Below are 15234 nucleotides of genomic sequence, written 5' to 3'. Positions count from 1 at the left end.
GGGAGGGACGGAGGCCGCAGCGGATCCTCGGTTCAGGGCTTTTGATTGGCCTTGGGGGCCCCAGCCAGGAAGGTCGCGGCCCTGACATGATGTTTTCTTGTTGTTCAGGCCCTAAGTCGTGTCCGACTCCTTGTGACCCCGTGGACTGTAGCCCGCCGGGCTCCTCTGTCCATGGGATTTCCCAGACAAGAGTACTGGAGTGGGTTGCCATTTCCTTCTCCAAGGGATCTTCCTGACCCAGGAATTGAACCCCGCGTCTCCTGCGTTGGCAGGCATTGGCAGGTGGATTCTTTACCACTGAGCCACCAGGGAAGCCCCTTATGTGATGTACACACAAGCCTTTTGTTGGGGAAACAGTGCATAGCCTTCCTCGCTTTTGAGGGCCCGTGACCCCAGGAAGGTTAACGGCCTCTGATCTAATCTGACTCTCACTCCTAGTGAACAGATGAGGAAAACTGAGGCCTAAGAGTGCGGGTTGCTGATCTTCAGCTGGTGAGTCAGGCCTGGAACCAGCTTCTGAGCTCTTTGCTCATCACCTTTGGGCATTTATGTGTCCAATCTTGACCAAACCCTTCTGACAGGTCTTTGCATAGCAGACCCATGACTAAGGCAGACCAGGCCCGGCTAGAGGAGGCTGCTCTCCTGGTTCAGCTTTGGGGTTTAAGAAAGGTGAATCCTATTGGAAAAGTAGGGTTAACTAGGCAGTGAGGGGCTGGAAAGAGTGTTCCAAACTGAAAGAACTGTGCGTGTGCAAAGGTCCAGGGGCTGGGGGGACACAGGTCAATCAGGAGACCGCAATTGTTTCTTGTGACTGGAACGCAGGGAACAGGGGCCTGGGAGACGCTCTGGAGAGGTAGCCAAGGCCACTGTTCCCCTCAAAGCACTCTGGCTCAACCTATGTGCCCCAGAGTCCCCAGATTACTTTCACTAAACTGTCACTCCAGCTGACTGTGTTTGACTGTTCACCAAATAGGCACTGACCACCTCCTGTATGTGCAAGGCACTGTGGTCACCTGGACATCAGATGCTGAAGACCCAAGGCCTTGGCTCCCTCTGAAGGAGGCAGACATTGACTCGGCTCTTACACCCATGATTAACTGGGAAGAAGAATGATGTGAAGGAAGCCTGTGGCTGAAGCCCTTGCTAATCCAGGGTATTAGAGTAAAGATAAATCAGACAAAGGAGTTATGGCAGGGACGGGAGAGATGCCAGGTAGGGGAAATAGTTGCCTTGGCGTATGGAGGAACTAAAATATTCTGAGTGTTGCTTGAGCTGAGAGAGAAAGGGAGAGGAGAGTTGTGGCAGGGCTGGGTGAGCCATGGAAGATGGATTTTGTTCTACCTGAGGTAGAAGCCCGCTCAGATTTGTACAGATGATGGAGAAGCATGCCTGGCAGTGGGTGGCTCAAACTCCAGAGGTGGTAGACATAAGAGAGAAAGAGATGGATTTGAAAACTATTTATTAATAGGATACACCATATCAAAATTTAACTCAAATTGGATTATACACCTAAATATAAACCCTAGAAGTCTAAAACCTCTAGAAGAGGGACTTCTCTGGTGGTCTGTGGCTAAGACTCCCTGCTCCCAGTGCAGGGAGCCTGGGTTCAATCCCTGGTCAGGGAACTAGATCCCACATGCCACAGCTAAAACATCCCCTATGCCACAACTAAGATGCAGTGCAGCCAAATTAAAAAAATAAATAAATAACAACAACCTCTGGAAGAAAACATTGTTGTTCAGTCACTAAGTCGTGTCTGACTCTTTGTGACCCCATGAACTGTAGCACATCAGGCTTCCCTGTCCTTTGCTATCTCCCAGAGTTTGCTAAAACTCATGTCCATCGAGTCAGTGATGCCATCCAACCATTTCATCCTCTGTCTTCCCCTTCTCCTCCTGCCTTCAATCTTTCCCAGCGTCAGGGTCTTTTTCAGTGAATTGGCTCTTCGCATTAGGTGGACAAAGTATTGGAGCTTCAGCTTCAGCATCAGTTCTTCCAAAGAATATTCAGGACTGATTTCCTTTTGGATGGACTGGTTTGATCTTCTTGCAGTCCAAGGGATTCTCAGGAGTCTTCTCCAGCACCACAGTTCTAAAGCATCAATTCTTTGCCTCTCAGCTTTCTTTATTGTCCAACTCTCACATCCATACATGACTACTGGAAAAACCATAGTTTTGACTATGTGGATCTTTGTCAGTAAAGTAATATCTCTGCTTTTTAATATGCTGTCTAGGTTTGTCATAACTTTTCTTCCAAGGAGCAAGTGTCTTTTAATTTCGTGGCTACAGTCATTGCCCACAGTGATTTTGGAGACCAAGAAAATAAAGTCTGTCTTAGGTTTGGTATCACATTGCTTTATATTGTAGTGTACTAACACATGACATACTTAGGATTTTTATAGTTCCTTTGACATCGATTAAAAGAAAATTGTATTACTTCTGCCTTTTATTCTTATGGCATTGGATATACAAGTGTTTCTCTTTGTTAATGTTAATACGAACTGTCTTCTGGAATCCCTAATGTTCAAGCTGAAGAACTCCTCCTGTAATTCCTGTGAGGCAATTGGCTACTAATACATTTTTTCAGTTGTTCTAGATCTGAGAGGATCTTTGTTTTGACTCTTATCTTTCAGAAGGTGGTTTTGGTCGAGATGGGATTTTGGTTGATAGTTTTTTTCTTAAAACGCCTTGAATGCTTCCCTCTGCCTTTTGGCCTCCCTGTTTTTTTGCTGAGATGTCACCTAATTTCACTGGGGTAATTTTACTGGTCATTTTTCAAATGCCCTTTATTCCCACTATATGGTTCCAACTCCTGTTTCTGTGCATGTCTCATATTTCTGTTATAAACTAGATATTTTAAGCAATATAATGTAAGTACTCTGGGTACTGGACACATTTCTTCTGGACTTTGTTATAACGAGTACCAGCATTATCATTTTTTTGTTTGTTTTTGGGTGGAGAACCTGAGTAATTATCCAGCCTTATTTTAATGAAGTTTGATCCCCACGTTTTGAGAAGCCAGAGCTAGTGTATTGAATTAAGGATATGCAGGTTGTGATCTGCTTCCCTGCTGGTTCAGCTGGTAAGGAAACCACCTGCAATGCAGGAGACCTGGGTTCGATCCCTGGTGGAGAAAATCCCCTGGAGAAGGGAAGGGCTACTCACTCCAGTATTCTGGCCTGGAGAATTCCCTGGACTGTATAGTCCATGGGGTTACAAAGAGTCGGACGCAACTGAGCAACTTTCACTTTCATTGGATTTGGTAAAGATTTCTTAAGTATGACACAAAAGTCCAGACAATAAAAGAAAAAAAAATTGAAATTTATTGAAATAAAACACTTTGTTTCTCCTCAAAAGGCACTATTATGAAAATGAAGAAAAATCACAGACTAGGAGGAAATAACTGCCAAAAAATATATCTGATGAAGGACTTGTATTTAGAATATATAAAGAATGCTTACAATTTAAAAAAATAATCCAGTAAAACTGGGTGAAAGATTTGAATAGACATTTCCCAAGAAGACATGTGATGGCAAATAAACACATGAAAAAATGTTTATTCATTGGAGAAGTGCAAATTAAAACAACTAGAAGGACCAACATTACAAACCCAGAATGGCTAAAATTAAAAAGACTAATCATGTCAAGCATTGGCAAGGACGTGGAAGAGTTAGAATTCTCATACGATGCTGGTGGGATACCACCACTTTGTTAAACAGTTTGGCAGTTTCTTTAAAAGTTAAGCATATATCCAGCAATAAATGGAAATAAACTATCAAGCTACAGAAAGATGCCGGAACCTTAAATGCATATTGCTAAGTAAAAGAAACCAGTATGAGAAAACTATATACTGTATGATTCCAACTATATGACATCTGGAACTGGTATAACTACAGATGGTAAAGAGATCCATGATAGCCAAGCTTTCAGGGGAAGGGAGTACAGGGCACTTTTAGGGCACTGAAACTATTCTGTGTGATACTGTAATGGTAGATACATGACATTACATTAAACCCATATAATGTACAACACTAAGAGTGAACCCTGGGGACTTCCCTGGTGGTCCAGTGGCTAAGACTCTGAGATCCCAATGCAGGGTCCCCATATTCGATCCCTTGTCAGGAAACTAGATCCCACATGGCGCAACTAAGAGTTCAAATGTAACTAAAGATTCCACAGGCTGCAACAAAGCGGGAAGATCTTGCATGCAACTAAGACCTGGTCCAGCCAAGTAAAATAAACACAGTTTTTTAAACAAAGGTGAACCCTAATGTATAGACTTTAATATATAAAGACTTAATATATAAAGACTTTAAACTATAGACTTTAATAACAATGTATCAATATTGTTTCATCAATTGTAACAGATCACACTAATACAAAATGTCAATAGAGAAACTGTGTGCAGATAGGAAAGGGGGTACTGCAATTCTCTATACTTTCTGAGCAGTTTTTGTGTAAACTTAAAACTACTCTTAAAAAAAATTAGTCTATCTTAAAAAAGAGAACAGTAAAGTTAGACATGGGCTTCCCAGGTGGTGCTAGTGGTAGAGAACCCACCTGCCAGTGCAGGAGACATAAGAGACCTGGATTTGGTCCCTGAGTTGGGAAGATCCCCTGGAGAAGGGCATGGCAACCCACTCCAGTATTCTTGCCTAGGGAAACCCCGAGAACAAGAGGAGCCTACTGGGCTACGGTCCATAGGTTTGCAAAGAGTTGGACACAACTGAAGCAACTTAGAGCATGCCTGTTAAATATATACCTATCATATGACCCAGCCATTCTACTCCTAGGCATTTACCCAAAGGAAGTAAAAGCATGTGTCCATGCAAAGACTTGTGTGTGAATATTCATAGCAACTTCAATTGTAACAGCCCAAACTAGACATAACCAAATGTTCATCAACAAATTTTGACTGGATAAGCAAATTGTGGTGCCTATATATATACCACAGAATACTACTCAGTCATAAAAAGGAACAATGGCTTAATCTTAGAATAATTATACTGAGTTTAATTTCAAATAATTATACTGATTTAATTGTACTTAATTATATATTATATTTTATATATTATCTATTATATTATTAATATATAATTATAAAATATAATTATATTATTGATTATATTAATATAATTAATATTTCATATTATATTTTATATTTATAATTATATATTTTATATATTATATTTATAAGTATATCATACATTATATAATATACTTATATTTATAATTATATCACACATTATATATAATATATACTTATATTATATATTAATTATTAACTATATTAATTGTTACTATAATATTTATATTATATTTTATATTTATAATTATATGTGTTGTTTTATATTTATAATTATATATTATATAATCTATATAATATATAATATATTTATTAATATAATTAATATTATATATTATATAATTATATATTATATATGCTTACCTATTTAGTTTTCCGCCTGAGATTTAAAATGTCCTTTGAGCCTCACTTAAATATTTAATTATACTTAATTTCAAATAATTAATGTCTTATAAGAAACAAGACAGAAAGTGAAGTGAAAATGAAAGTTGCTTAGTCCTGTCCGACTCTTTGTGACCCCTTGGACTATATAGTCTGTAGAATTCTCCAGGCCGGAATACTGGAGTGAGTAGCCTTTCCCTTCTCCACGGGATCTTTCCAACTCAGGGATCAAACCCAGGTCTCCCACATTGCAGGCGGGTTATTTATCAACTGAGCTATCAGGGCCTGCTATATAATTCCATTTCTATGAAAATTCTAGGAAAATGATAGCAATTTAGTGATAGAAAGCAGATCAGTGGTTGCTGGGGGGAATGGGGGGCTGGCAGGTGGGAAAGGGTGGGAGGAAAGGATTACAAAGGGGCTTGAGGAAACTTTTGGGGGTAATGGATATGTCCCTTATTTGACTGTGGTACTGGTTTTGTGGTGGTATATATTGTCAAAACAAAAATGAACCTTGAATTATACATAGTTTATTGTATGTCAACTATACCTCAATAAAGCTGATGAAAACACCTATAGAACTTAGCCACTGATGGGATATGGCTCTGGAGAGACAGGGAGGAAAAAGACAGCTCTAGACCATCTGAGTAGATTCATGGTGTAGGGGACTCTTATCTGGAGGGGATACTGGAGGATCAGGTTAGGGAGGTACCTGTGGGACCCTAAAGGAAATCAGTCCTGAATAGTCATTGGAAGGACTGATGCTGAAGCTGAAACTCCAATACTTTGGCCACCTGATGAGAAGAACTGACTCACTGGAAAAGACCCTGATGCTGGGAAAGATTGAAGGCAGGAGGAGAAGGGGATAACAGAGGATGAGACGGTTGGATGGCATCACTGACTTAATGCACGAGTTTGAGCAAGCTACGGGAGTTGGTGATGGACAGGGAGGCCTGGTGTGCTGCAGTCCATGGTGTCACAAAGAGTTGGACACAACTGAGTGACTGAACTGAGAAAGCTGTGGGACCCGCCCTCATCCAAGGGGAGATGCTTGGGGATGGGAATAGCCCTCAGAACAGAGGAACAAATTTGGGAGTCATTGGCCATCATGCCACCTGGAAGAAGTAGAGGCAGGGAACAGACATGTCATTCTGGACACAAAGATGCTTCATAAAGATGTCTGTTCTTAAAGTAATCTATAGATTGACCAAATTAAAAATTCTAGGGACTCTCCTGGTAGTCCAGTGGTTAAGACTCCAAGCTCCCAATACAGAGGACATGGGTTTGATCCCTGATTGGGGAACTAAGATCTTCTATGCCACATGGCTCAGCCAAAAAGAATTAAAAATTCAAACAGTTTAAAAAAAAAACTCTAAGAGATTATTTGGGGAAAAGAACTAGAAAAACTGATTTAAAGTTCCTATGGAAAACTGAACAAGCAAGAATAGCCAAGAGACTTCTGAAAACAAGTTAGGGGGTCTAACCCTGTGAAAGTGAAGTGTTAGTCACTCAGTCAAGTCCTACTTTTTGTGACTCCAGGGACTGAAGCCGCCAGGCTTCTCTGTCCATGGAATTACCCCAGGCAAGAATACTGGAGTGGGTTGCCTTTCCCTTCTCCAGGGGATCTTCCTGACCCAGGGGTCAAACCCAGGTCTCCTGCACTGCAGGCAGATTCTTTACCATCTGAGCCATCAGGAGATCCATTAGGGAGTCTAACCCTATCAGATATTAAATCCAATCTAGAATGATTAAATAATTATTATATAATAATTAATGAAGAGGGGTACTAACACATATAGATCACTGAAAGATAGAAGAATCTAGATACAGGTCCAAATGCATATAGGAATTTAGTATATAAGAGCAGCATCTCAAATTTGTTGAGAAAAGATGAGTTTTTCATTAAAAAGCATTAGGAAAATGGGAGGGAATTTTGTATATAATCAATTCCAGATGAACTCAAGATTTAAATGTAAAAAACGAAAACAAAAAATACAGCCAGCAGCTAAGGGAAATGTTCTTTTAATCATCTCAGTGTGGAAAAATTCTTTTTAACTGTGACACAAAACCCAGAAGCCACAAAAATGTATTTTACCACACACAAAGTTAAAATGATAAACTGAAGAAACACAATTTACATCCTGAGAGGCTAGTGTTCCTTACATATGGGTCAAGTACCAAAAACCAGTGGAGAAATGCGCAAAGATAAGAACCGTTCACAAAAAAGACACACAGCTCTTAGGTGTATGAAGCAATGCTTGAGCTCACTTGAAAGAAAAAGAAATACAAACTAAACCTTCACCAAGACACAATTTTCTCCTTAGCAGTTTGGCAAACATAAAATAAGCTTGCTCCTCGTTGATTGGTGAGTGCTGTGGAAAACAGCCTTCACACAGCTGGAGGCTGGGGAGGTGTTTCAGGCACAGCCCCAACAGATGGACACATGGCAAACTTCTTCAAGATGACAATTTTGGAGGCTTTCCCTGGTGGTCCAGTGGTTAAGAATCTGCCTGCCAATGCAGGGAATGTGGATTTGATACCTGATCAGGGAACTAAGATCCCACATGCTTCAGGGCAGCTAAGTCCTGAAGTGGTACATTGAAACTACTGAGGTCTCTCACTCTAGAGCCCACATGCCGCAATTAGAGAAGGCTGCATGCTGCAGTGAAAACCCAGTGCCACCAAAAAATAAATCAAATGGTCCTTTAAAAAAAGATGACAGTTTTGACTTGACCTTTGGCTGAACAATTCTTCTAGGAATTCGCTCTGTTTCCTATTTGAATAATGCTGTTCTTACAAAGTCTTCAGTCAGTTCAGTTCAGTCACTCAGTTCAGTTCAGTTCAGTCGCTCAGTCGTGTCCGACTCTTTGACACCCCATGAATCGCAGCACGCCAGGCCTCTCTGTCCATCACCAACTCCCAGAGTTTACTCAAACCCATGTCCATCGAGTCAGTGATGCCATCCAACCATTTCATCCTCTGTTGTCCCCTTCTCATTCTGCCCCAATCCTTCCCAGCATCAGGGTCTTTTCCAATGAGTCAACTCTTCTGAGGTGGCCAAAGTACTGGAGTTTCAGCTTCAGCATCAGTCCTTCCAATGAACACCCAGGACTGATCTCCTTTAGGATGGACAGGTCGGATCTCCTTGCAGTCCAAGGGACTCTCAAGAGTCTTCTCCAATACCATAGCTCAAAAGCATCAATTTTTCAGCACTCACTTTCTTCACAGTTCGGCTCTCACATCCATACATGACCACTGGAAAAACCATAACCTTGACCAGACAGACCCAAATCTCCAGTGCCTCACCCTTTCTGGAAGAGCTGGAGAAGCTGAAAGTTCCCACCCTCTAGATCAGTTTTTTTGGCAACAGCCACCAACCTGAAAAACCTCATTAGCATAAACTCTGGTGTGATCTATAGGAGGTCATTATGAATAACAAGACATTCCTATAACTCTGGAAATTCCAAGGGTATTACGCGCTCTGTGCCAGGAACCAGGGACAAAGACCAAATTTGTATATTTTTATTATACATTTGGTTACATACATTTAGATTCTTTCTCTGGATGGACATAATGATCACTTCCATTGTTTCCAGAAAGGAGAACCAGGTGGCTGGTAGTCAGGGGCAGGAGGTGACTCTTGGTTCAAAATTCAAAACATACATGTGAATATATTACCTATTTGAAAAACTCTTAAAAATACTTTACAGGCCTTGTCTTGGCTTCTAATGTCTGCAGCCTCCAGGCTTCACCCCCATGCTTCTTGGGAGCCACTCAGAGAGAACAGAGGGGGATTACATTTAGATTCCTCTGCCACCTGACCCCTTAGACATCACTGTCTTCTTTCTGTTCCAGATACACTCCCCTTTAACCTTTCTCTACTGATAACACCCACATCTGAGCTCCTTTCTTGAGATCTAGTTCTAAACCCTTCTAGTATTATCTCATCCAAATCTCAAACAGTATCCTTCTTAGTGTACTCCTCATTTTACAGATAGGGAGTAGAGGAGATTAAATCTGTTGTGCTAAAGTCATACAGAAACCTGGATTTTGAACTTAAGCTGTCTGGCACCCAAGACCAAGTCTTAATCACTACTCTAGATGGTCTTTCCAAAAACCCTGTTCCTCACCACCACCACCCGAGCATGGGCAAACTTGACATAGTTCATCACACTATATGGGCTTCTCTGGTGGCTCAGTCAGGAAACAGTCCCTGCAATGCAGGAGACCTGGGTTCAATCCCTGGGTTGGGAAGATCCCCTGGAGAAGGATATGGCCTCCCACTCCAGTATTCTTGCCTGGGAAATCTCATGGACAGAGGAGCCTGGTGGGCTACAGTTCATGGGGTCACAAGAGGCAACGGCAGCCCAGAGCAAGGACCAAGGCTCATTCTGAAAACGATCTCACCCTGTAGGCATTTCTAGACTGACTATAGAGCCATTTTCCTTTGGAGCGCTTTTGGTCCAGTAGGTCCCAGGCCGTCTTCTAAGGACTGCATATAGCTCATCTCATTCAGTTCCGTGGGCTCTATGTGGGTCTCAGCATCCACTAAGATTTTAAAGAGGAGAAACAGCGGGATGACTGGTTGCCAGCGGGAAGGGAGAGCTATTACAGGGCCTGTGCTCAGGGGCCTCAACCACTGCTACCTAAATCTGGCAGACCCCCCTCTCCCCAAAACCCCCTCCCTACCCCGACCCTGGGTGAAGGACCCAGACCAGGGTCTAAGCACAGCCGGTGTCCTGTGGGCATGAATTTATTAGGGGAGTCAGGTCAGAGAGGGTACAAGTTGCAGGTTGGGAGGAAGGGGCAGGAGGCATGGGCAGCCCTGCCAGCCTGAGGCCAAGAAGACAGGAGGCTGTAGGGGCCACAGTCAGCAGAGCACTGGGCCAGCAGGCAAGCAGACGGGCTGTCCACCCTGCGAGTGTCAGCGCCGAGGGCACAGCAGCAGCTTAGAGAAGACTGGGGGAGGAAGGACAGAGAGCTGCTCAGAGGAAGCCTGCCAAGCTCACACAGCGCGGGGGTGCAGAGCCGGACACATGCCCAAGCCTGCTGGGCCCCAGGCGCCATGCCCCTCCTTCCCATTCTGTTGGGCTCCACACCTGCCTCCCAGCTCCTCCCGGCTCCCCTCCAGCTTCTGTCCCCTACTCACTGTGGAGGGTGTAGGTGCCTGGCTCCAGCGGCAGCTGGGTGGGCAGGACAATGAGGAAGCCCCTACTCCAGGGCCAAGCTTGGGATGAAGGGCGCTGCCACTCAGCATTGTAGGAAAGGCACTTGGATAAGACAGGCAAGGGGCGCAGGCAGCAGAGCCTGTGATGAGGGGGCAAGGCACAAAGAGAACAGTGGGGTGGCGAGAGGCCGGGACCCCGGGGGAGGGGGATCTGGGCCTTTGGGAAACTCCTTTGAGCCCTGCCATGGTGGGGGTGCCGCTCCCGAGTCCAGGCCCAGTGCGTTGGCTCCTTGGCCATGACCTGCATGAGAAGAGTGGATGGTAAATGGGAGGTGGGAGGTCCAGCCTCTTTCCCCCACCCTGGGATGCTGGTGGGGGGGGGGGGCTCACCTCTTCGCAGCTCTGACGTCTCACAACAGCCCTGAAGCCCATCCGTGCCCACAGCTTGTCCCTCTGATGCAGGAAGTCTGACACTTGATGACGCCAATCTTGGCCCAGGGCCCACGGAAAAATCACGCTTTTGGGGTCCTCCAGGTCTTCCTCCATGTCATTCGCAAGGTACCTGGCCACAGAGGTGGGGAACAGGGGGAACAGAGGCTGTAAGCATCTGCCCTACCCCCACCCTTTGACTCCAAGTGGGCATCCTCCCCAGCCACCCGGGCCACTCACAGTGCCAGGAACAGATTGCTGTGGGTGTACTCGCTGAGCTGCAGGTTGGCACGCCGGAAGTAGACAAGCACCATGGACAGAAGGTACTGCAGACACAGATGGGGAGAGTTAGAGCGGGGCACTGTGGGCAGGGGAGGGGGCTGTGCCAGCCCCATCAAGCAGGTTCTGGGTGGCGAGGAGGCCTAGAAAATCCAGGGTAAAATGGTGCTGGGGGACCTGCGAAGACAAGGGCTTAAAATGAAGGTGCTCCCTGTACCAGATCAGGGGACCCAATGCATAAGCTGCACTCAGGCCCCGCTAATTCAACGTTCCCCGAGTGAGCCTGGACTCTCCCCCCACTCACCTTGTCTGAAATCTGGAAACAGGGATCTTTGGAGAGGAAATCCTGGAGGAAACTGTGCTCTGGGGGAGAGAGAGGAGAAACGGTAGACTGGGGTTACCACCCTCACCCCACTAGATGAGAGCAGCATTCTAAGTTCCAAAGCCCGAGCCCCCACTGAACCCACTTTCTGACATTTCTGACATGAGCGCCCCCCCCCCAACCTGCCAAACCGGAGTCACCTGAGAAGGGCTGGCCAGGACCGAGACATGGGCAGGCTGAGATCCCACCTCTCACATCAGTTCGCACGTGGTCCTCACAGTCCTCCCCGTACCACCCCCAAGTGGACTCACCCAGAAGGTGGAGGAAGGCCTGGAGCTCCTGGTGTCTGCGGAGGTGGGAAGACTCATCACCCTCACCTTGACGGCTCCAGCCCCTCAGCTTCACCTGGGTGCCAGCTCCAGGGACTGTGGCCGGGTCTTGGGCATCGCTCATCTCTTGGGGGGTTGGGGGTGGGTGGGGTGGGGTGGGACAGGGTGACCTGTAAAGAAAGCAGCCCCAGGACTTAGCATCTACCCCATTAGCCCCGCCCAGGTCAAGGGGATCAGTGTGGCTGGCCTGACAGACGACCTCCAGAAGGTGGAGGTGTGGGCATGGAGAAACAGGGGTGGGAGTGGTGGTGAGGAGACAAGAAAAGCAGCAGAATTCCTGGGGGCTACAGCACCCTCAACCCTCCTCCTGGCACTGCAGACCAGGCCAGAGAGAAACAGCAGCAGTAAGGAGTGCCTCTGAGGGTTTCCTAAGTGCCTGGAGCTGTGTTAAATGCTTTAACTTATTTCGTCCTGGTAAGTAGATCCATTTTGCAAACATGGAAACTGAAGCATGGAGGTTTCACAGCCACTTCAAGGTTGATCCTGTCTGACCCCAAAGCCAGAGACTCACGGCGCCTCTTGCCACCCAATTCACAACCATCCCCTCACCCTTCATCAAGCAGCCCTGAAAAAACCAGCAGACCATTACTTCACAGAGGAAAACTGAAGCCCAGAGACAGGAACGTTATTAAACAAAAATACTGGGGTTTAGGGGGAGTTTTGAGGTGGAGCCACCACAAGTATTTGGAGCTACAAAGAGACTCCAACTGCAGGGCTCGGGGGAGGGACCCCTCCAAAACGGCTTGGTCAACCTAGGGGCCTCCATCTAAGTTCCCACAGGTAAGCCCAGCCTCCTCCTTCCGGAAGACTTACCTGAGCTCAGGAGAGTTAACCTACAGCGTAACTCCAAGCCCAGTGAATGCGTTTATATAGCCCCAGCGCTGCCCCGCCCTAGAAGCCCTCCACCAATCAGGCCCCTTCCTGGGAAAAGGTGTGGCTTCTCGTCATCACCACTCACCTCTCCTTGGAGTTAACCCAGTCAGTCTCCACCGCGCACCTCCCAGCTGCGGCTCTCCTGGGTAAAGGCTTCTCTCAAGTTTCATCACCTACAAGAGGGGTGAGGGCAGCCAGCGGGACCCCAGGGCCAGAAAGGCAGCAGGAGCCCCTCTCCGCTCTTTACAAACGCATTGCCAAGGTGCAGGACCTAGAATGCTACCAACCTGGGTTGCGGCGCGTGGCTGATGAGTAAATTATAAATATTCAGTGATTGTGCCTTGCTGGGGAAGGGTCGCTGGTTGTGTCTGTGTTTATTACAGATACAGGAATCCCCAAACCTGGGAACCAGAGAGGAGATTGTCTTGGAGTGAGAATTCCCTGGGGCCACATCCCCATTCCAAGGTCCTTTAGGGATATGAGAGTCCCACCAGCGGCTCCAAAGTGAAGAAGGAAGGCTTTGCCCAGGAGCACCTAGTTCAACCCCTCCACCCCGCGTCCCCCCGCGCCCCACCAAGCAGACCTTAAGCCTTTCCATCTTCACTGACTCAGTTACTCTTTACTCTTTAGTTTTATAGGACAGTCAGCACCTACATGTGACAGGTGACTTCTCCCCCCTTTTTTTCCCGTAATAAAATACACATAACTTAACTTGTACAATATGTACTGCCTTAACACCCTTTAAGTTCACATTTTTAAGTACTCACGAAACAATAGCTCCCCATTTCAAAACTTCCAACTGAGGACTTGGGGGATAAGAAGGAAGAGGATATTAAGCTCGAGGTCATTGAACAGGAAAGCAGTGAGATTCACTTTAGAGTGAAAATGATGACACATCTCAAGAAACTCAAAGAATCATAATGGGTTCCCAGGAATTCAGTCAGGTTTCTCTTTGAAGATCAGAGAATTGCTGATGATCACACTCCAAAAGAACTGGGAGGGGCTTCCCTGGTGGCTCAGTGGTGAAGAATCCACCTGCCAGTGCAGGGGACACAGGTCTGATCCCTGATCTGGGCAGATCCCACCTGCTGCAGAGCAACGAAGCCCAGGCACCACGACGATTGAGCCTGTGCTCTAGAGCCCTGGAGCCACAACTGGTGAGGCCACATGCTGCAACTGCTGAAGCCTGTTCACTCGAGAGCCCGGGCTCTGTTCCTAGCAAGAAAAGCCACCGCAGTGAGAGGCCCTCGAACCGCAACTTGAGAGTAACCCTCGCTCTCCGCGACTAGAGGAGAGCCCTCGCAGGAGCGAAGACCCAGCACAGCCAAAAAGAAAATAAATTAATTTTTTTAAAAAGAACTGGGAATGGAAGAAGAAGATGTGATCCTTTTAAAATAGTCCTTTTAGTAAAATACAAACTTGTATATTAACTAATATGTGTGGAATCTAGAAAAATGCTATAGATGATCTTATTTGCAAAACAGAAATAGAGACACAGATGTAGAGAACGAATGTATGGACATCAAGAGGGGGAGCGGGGGATGGGGTGAATTGGAAGATGGGAATGACGTATAAACACCATTGACACTATGTATAAAAGAGATAACTAATGAGAACCTACTGTGTAGCTCAGGGAGCTCTACTCAGCACTCTGTGAGGACCTAAATGGGAAAGAAATCCAAAAAAGAGGGGATGTATGTATACATAGGCTTCCCAGGTGGCTCATTGGTAAAGAATCTGCCTGCCAATGCAGGAGATGTAGGAGACACAGGTTCGATTCCTGGGTCGCAAAGATCCCCTGGAAGAGGAAATAGCAACTCACTCCAGTATTCTTGCCTGGAAAACTCCATGAACAGAGGAACCTGGTGGGCTACAGTCCATGGAGTCGCAAAGAGACACGACTGAGTTACTGAGCATGTGTGCATATATATATATATATGTATAGCTGATTCACTTTGCTGTAGAATAGAGAATGAGATGGTTGGTTAGCTTCATTGACTCAGTGGACATGAATCTGATCAAACACTGAGAGACAGTGAAGGACAGGGAAGCCTGGTGTACGGCAGTCCATGGGATCACAAAGAATCGGACATGACTTAGAGACTGAACAGTAACAGCAATAGAAACTAACACAACATTGTAAAGCAACCATGTTGTTGTTTAGTTGCTAAGTCATGTCTGGCTCTTTTGCAACCCATGGACTGTAGCCTGCCCAGCTCCTCTGTCCATGGGATTTCCCAGTCAAGAACACTGGAGTGGATTGCCATTTCCTTCTCCAGAGGGTCTTCCCTACCCAGGGATCAAACACA

The 15234-nt window shown here is 45.8% G+C and overlaps 1 protein-coding gene across 2 annotated transcripts; it reads right to left on the bottom strand.

Annotated features, from left to right (window-relative positions):
* Positions 1 to 8974: 8974 nt before the first annotated feature.
* SPDYC (speedy/RINGO cell cycle regulator family member C) lies at positions 8975 to 12116 on the bottom strand. 2 transcript variants are annotated; one of them, XM_070457627.1, is made up of 6 exons: positions 11975 to 12116; positions 11646 to 11704; positions 11303 to 11388; positions 11024 to 11195; positions 10616 to 10934; positions 8975 to 10014 (listed from the first exon to the last, which is right to left on the bottom strand). In XM_070457627.1, the coding sequence occupies exons 1-6, from the start codon at positions 12114 to 12116 to the stop codon at positions 9896 to 9898; spliced, it is 897 nt and encodes a 298-aa protein (XP_070313728.1). In that variant the 3' UTR covers positions 8975 to 9895. The 2 variants fall into 2 exon arrangements, with proteins under 2 accessions (XP_070313728.1, XP_070313729.1); XM_070457628.1 differs by lacking the exon at positions 8975 to 10014 and adding an exon at positions 10202 to 10425.
* Between the last annotated feature and the right edge of the window lie 3118 nt (positions 12117 to 15234).

The sequence above is a fragment of the Odocoileus virginianus genome, chromosome 28 (assembly GCF_023699985.2).
Source record: "Odocoileus virginianus isolate 20LAN1187 ecotype Illinois chromosome 28, Ovbor_1.2, whole genome shotgun sequence".
NCBI classification, from domain to species: Eukaryota; Metazoa; Chordata; class Mammalia; order Artiodactyla; family Cervidae; genus Odocoileus; species Odocoileus virginianus.
Note: the sequence above shows the minus strand (reverse complement) of the source record. Positions and strands in the feature narration are given on the sequence as shown.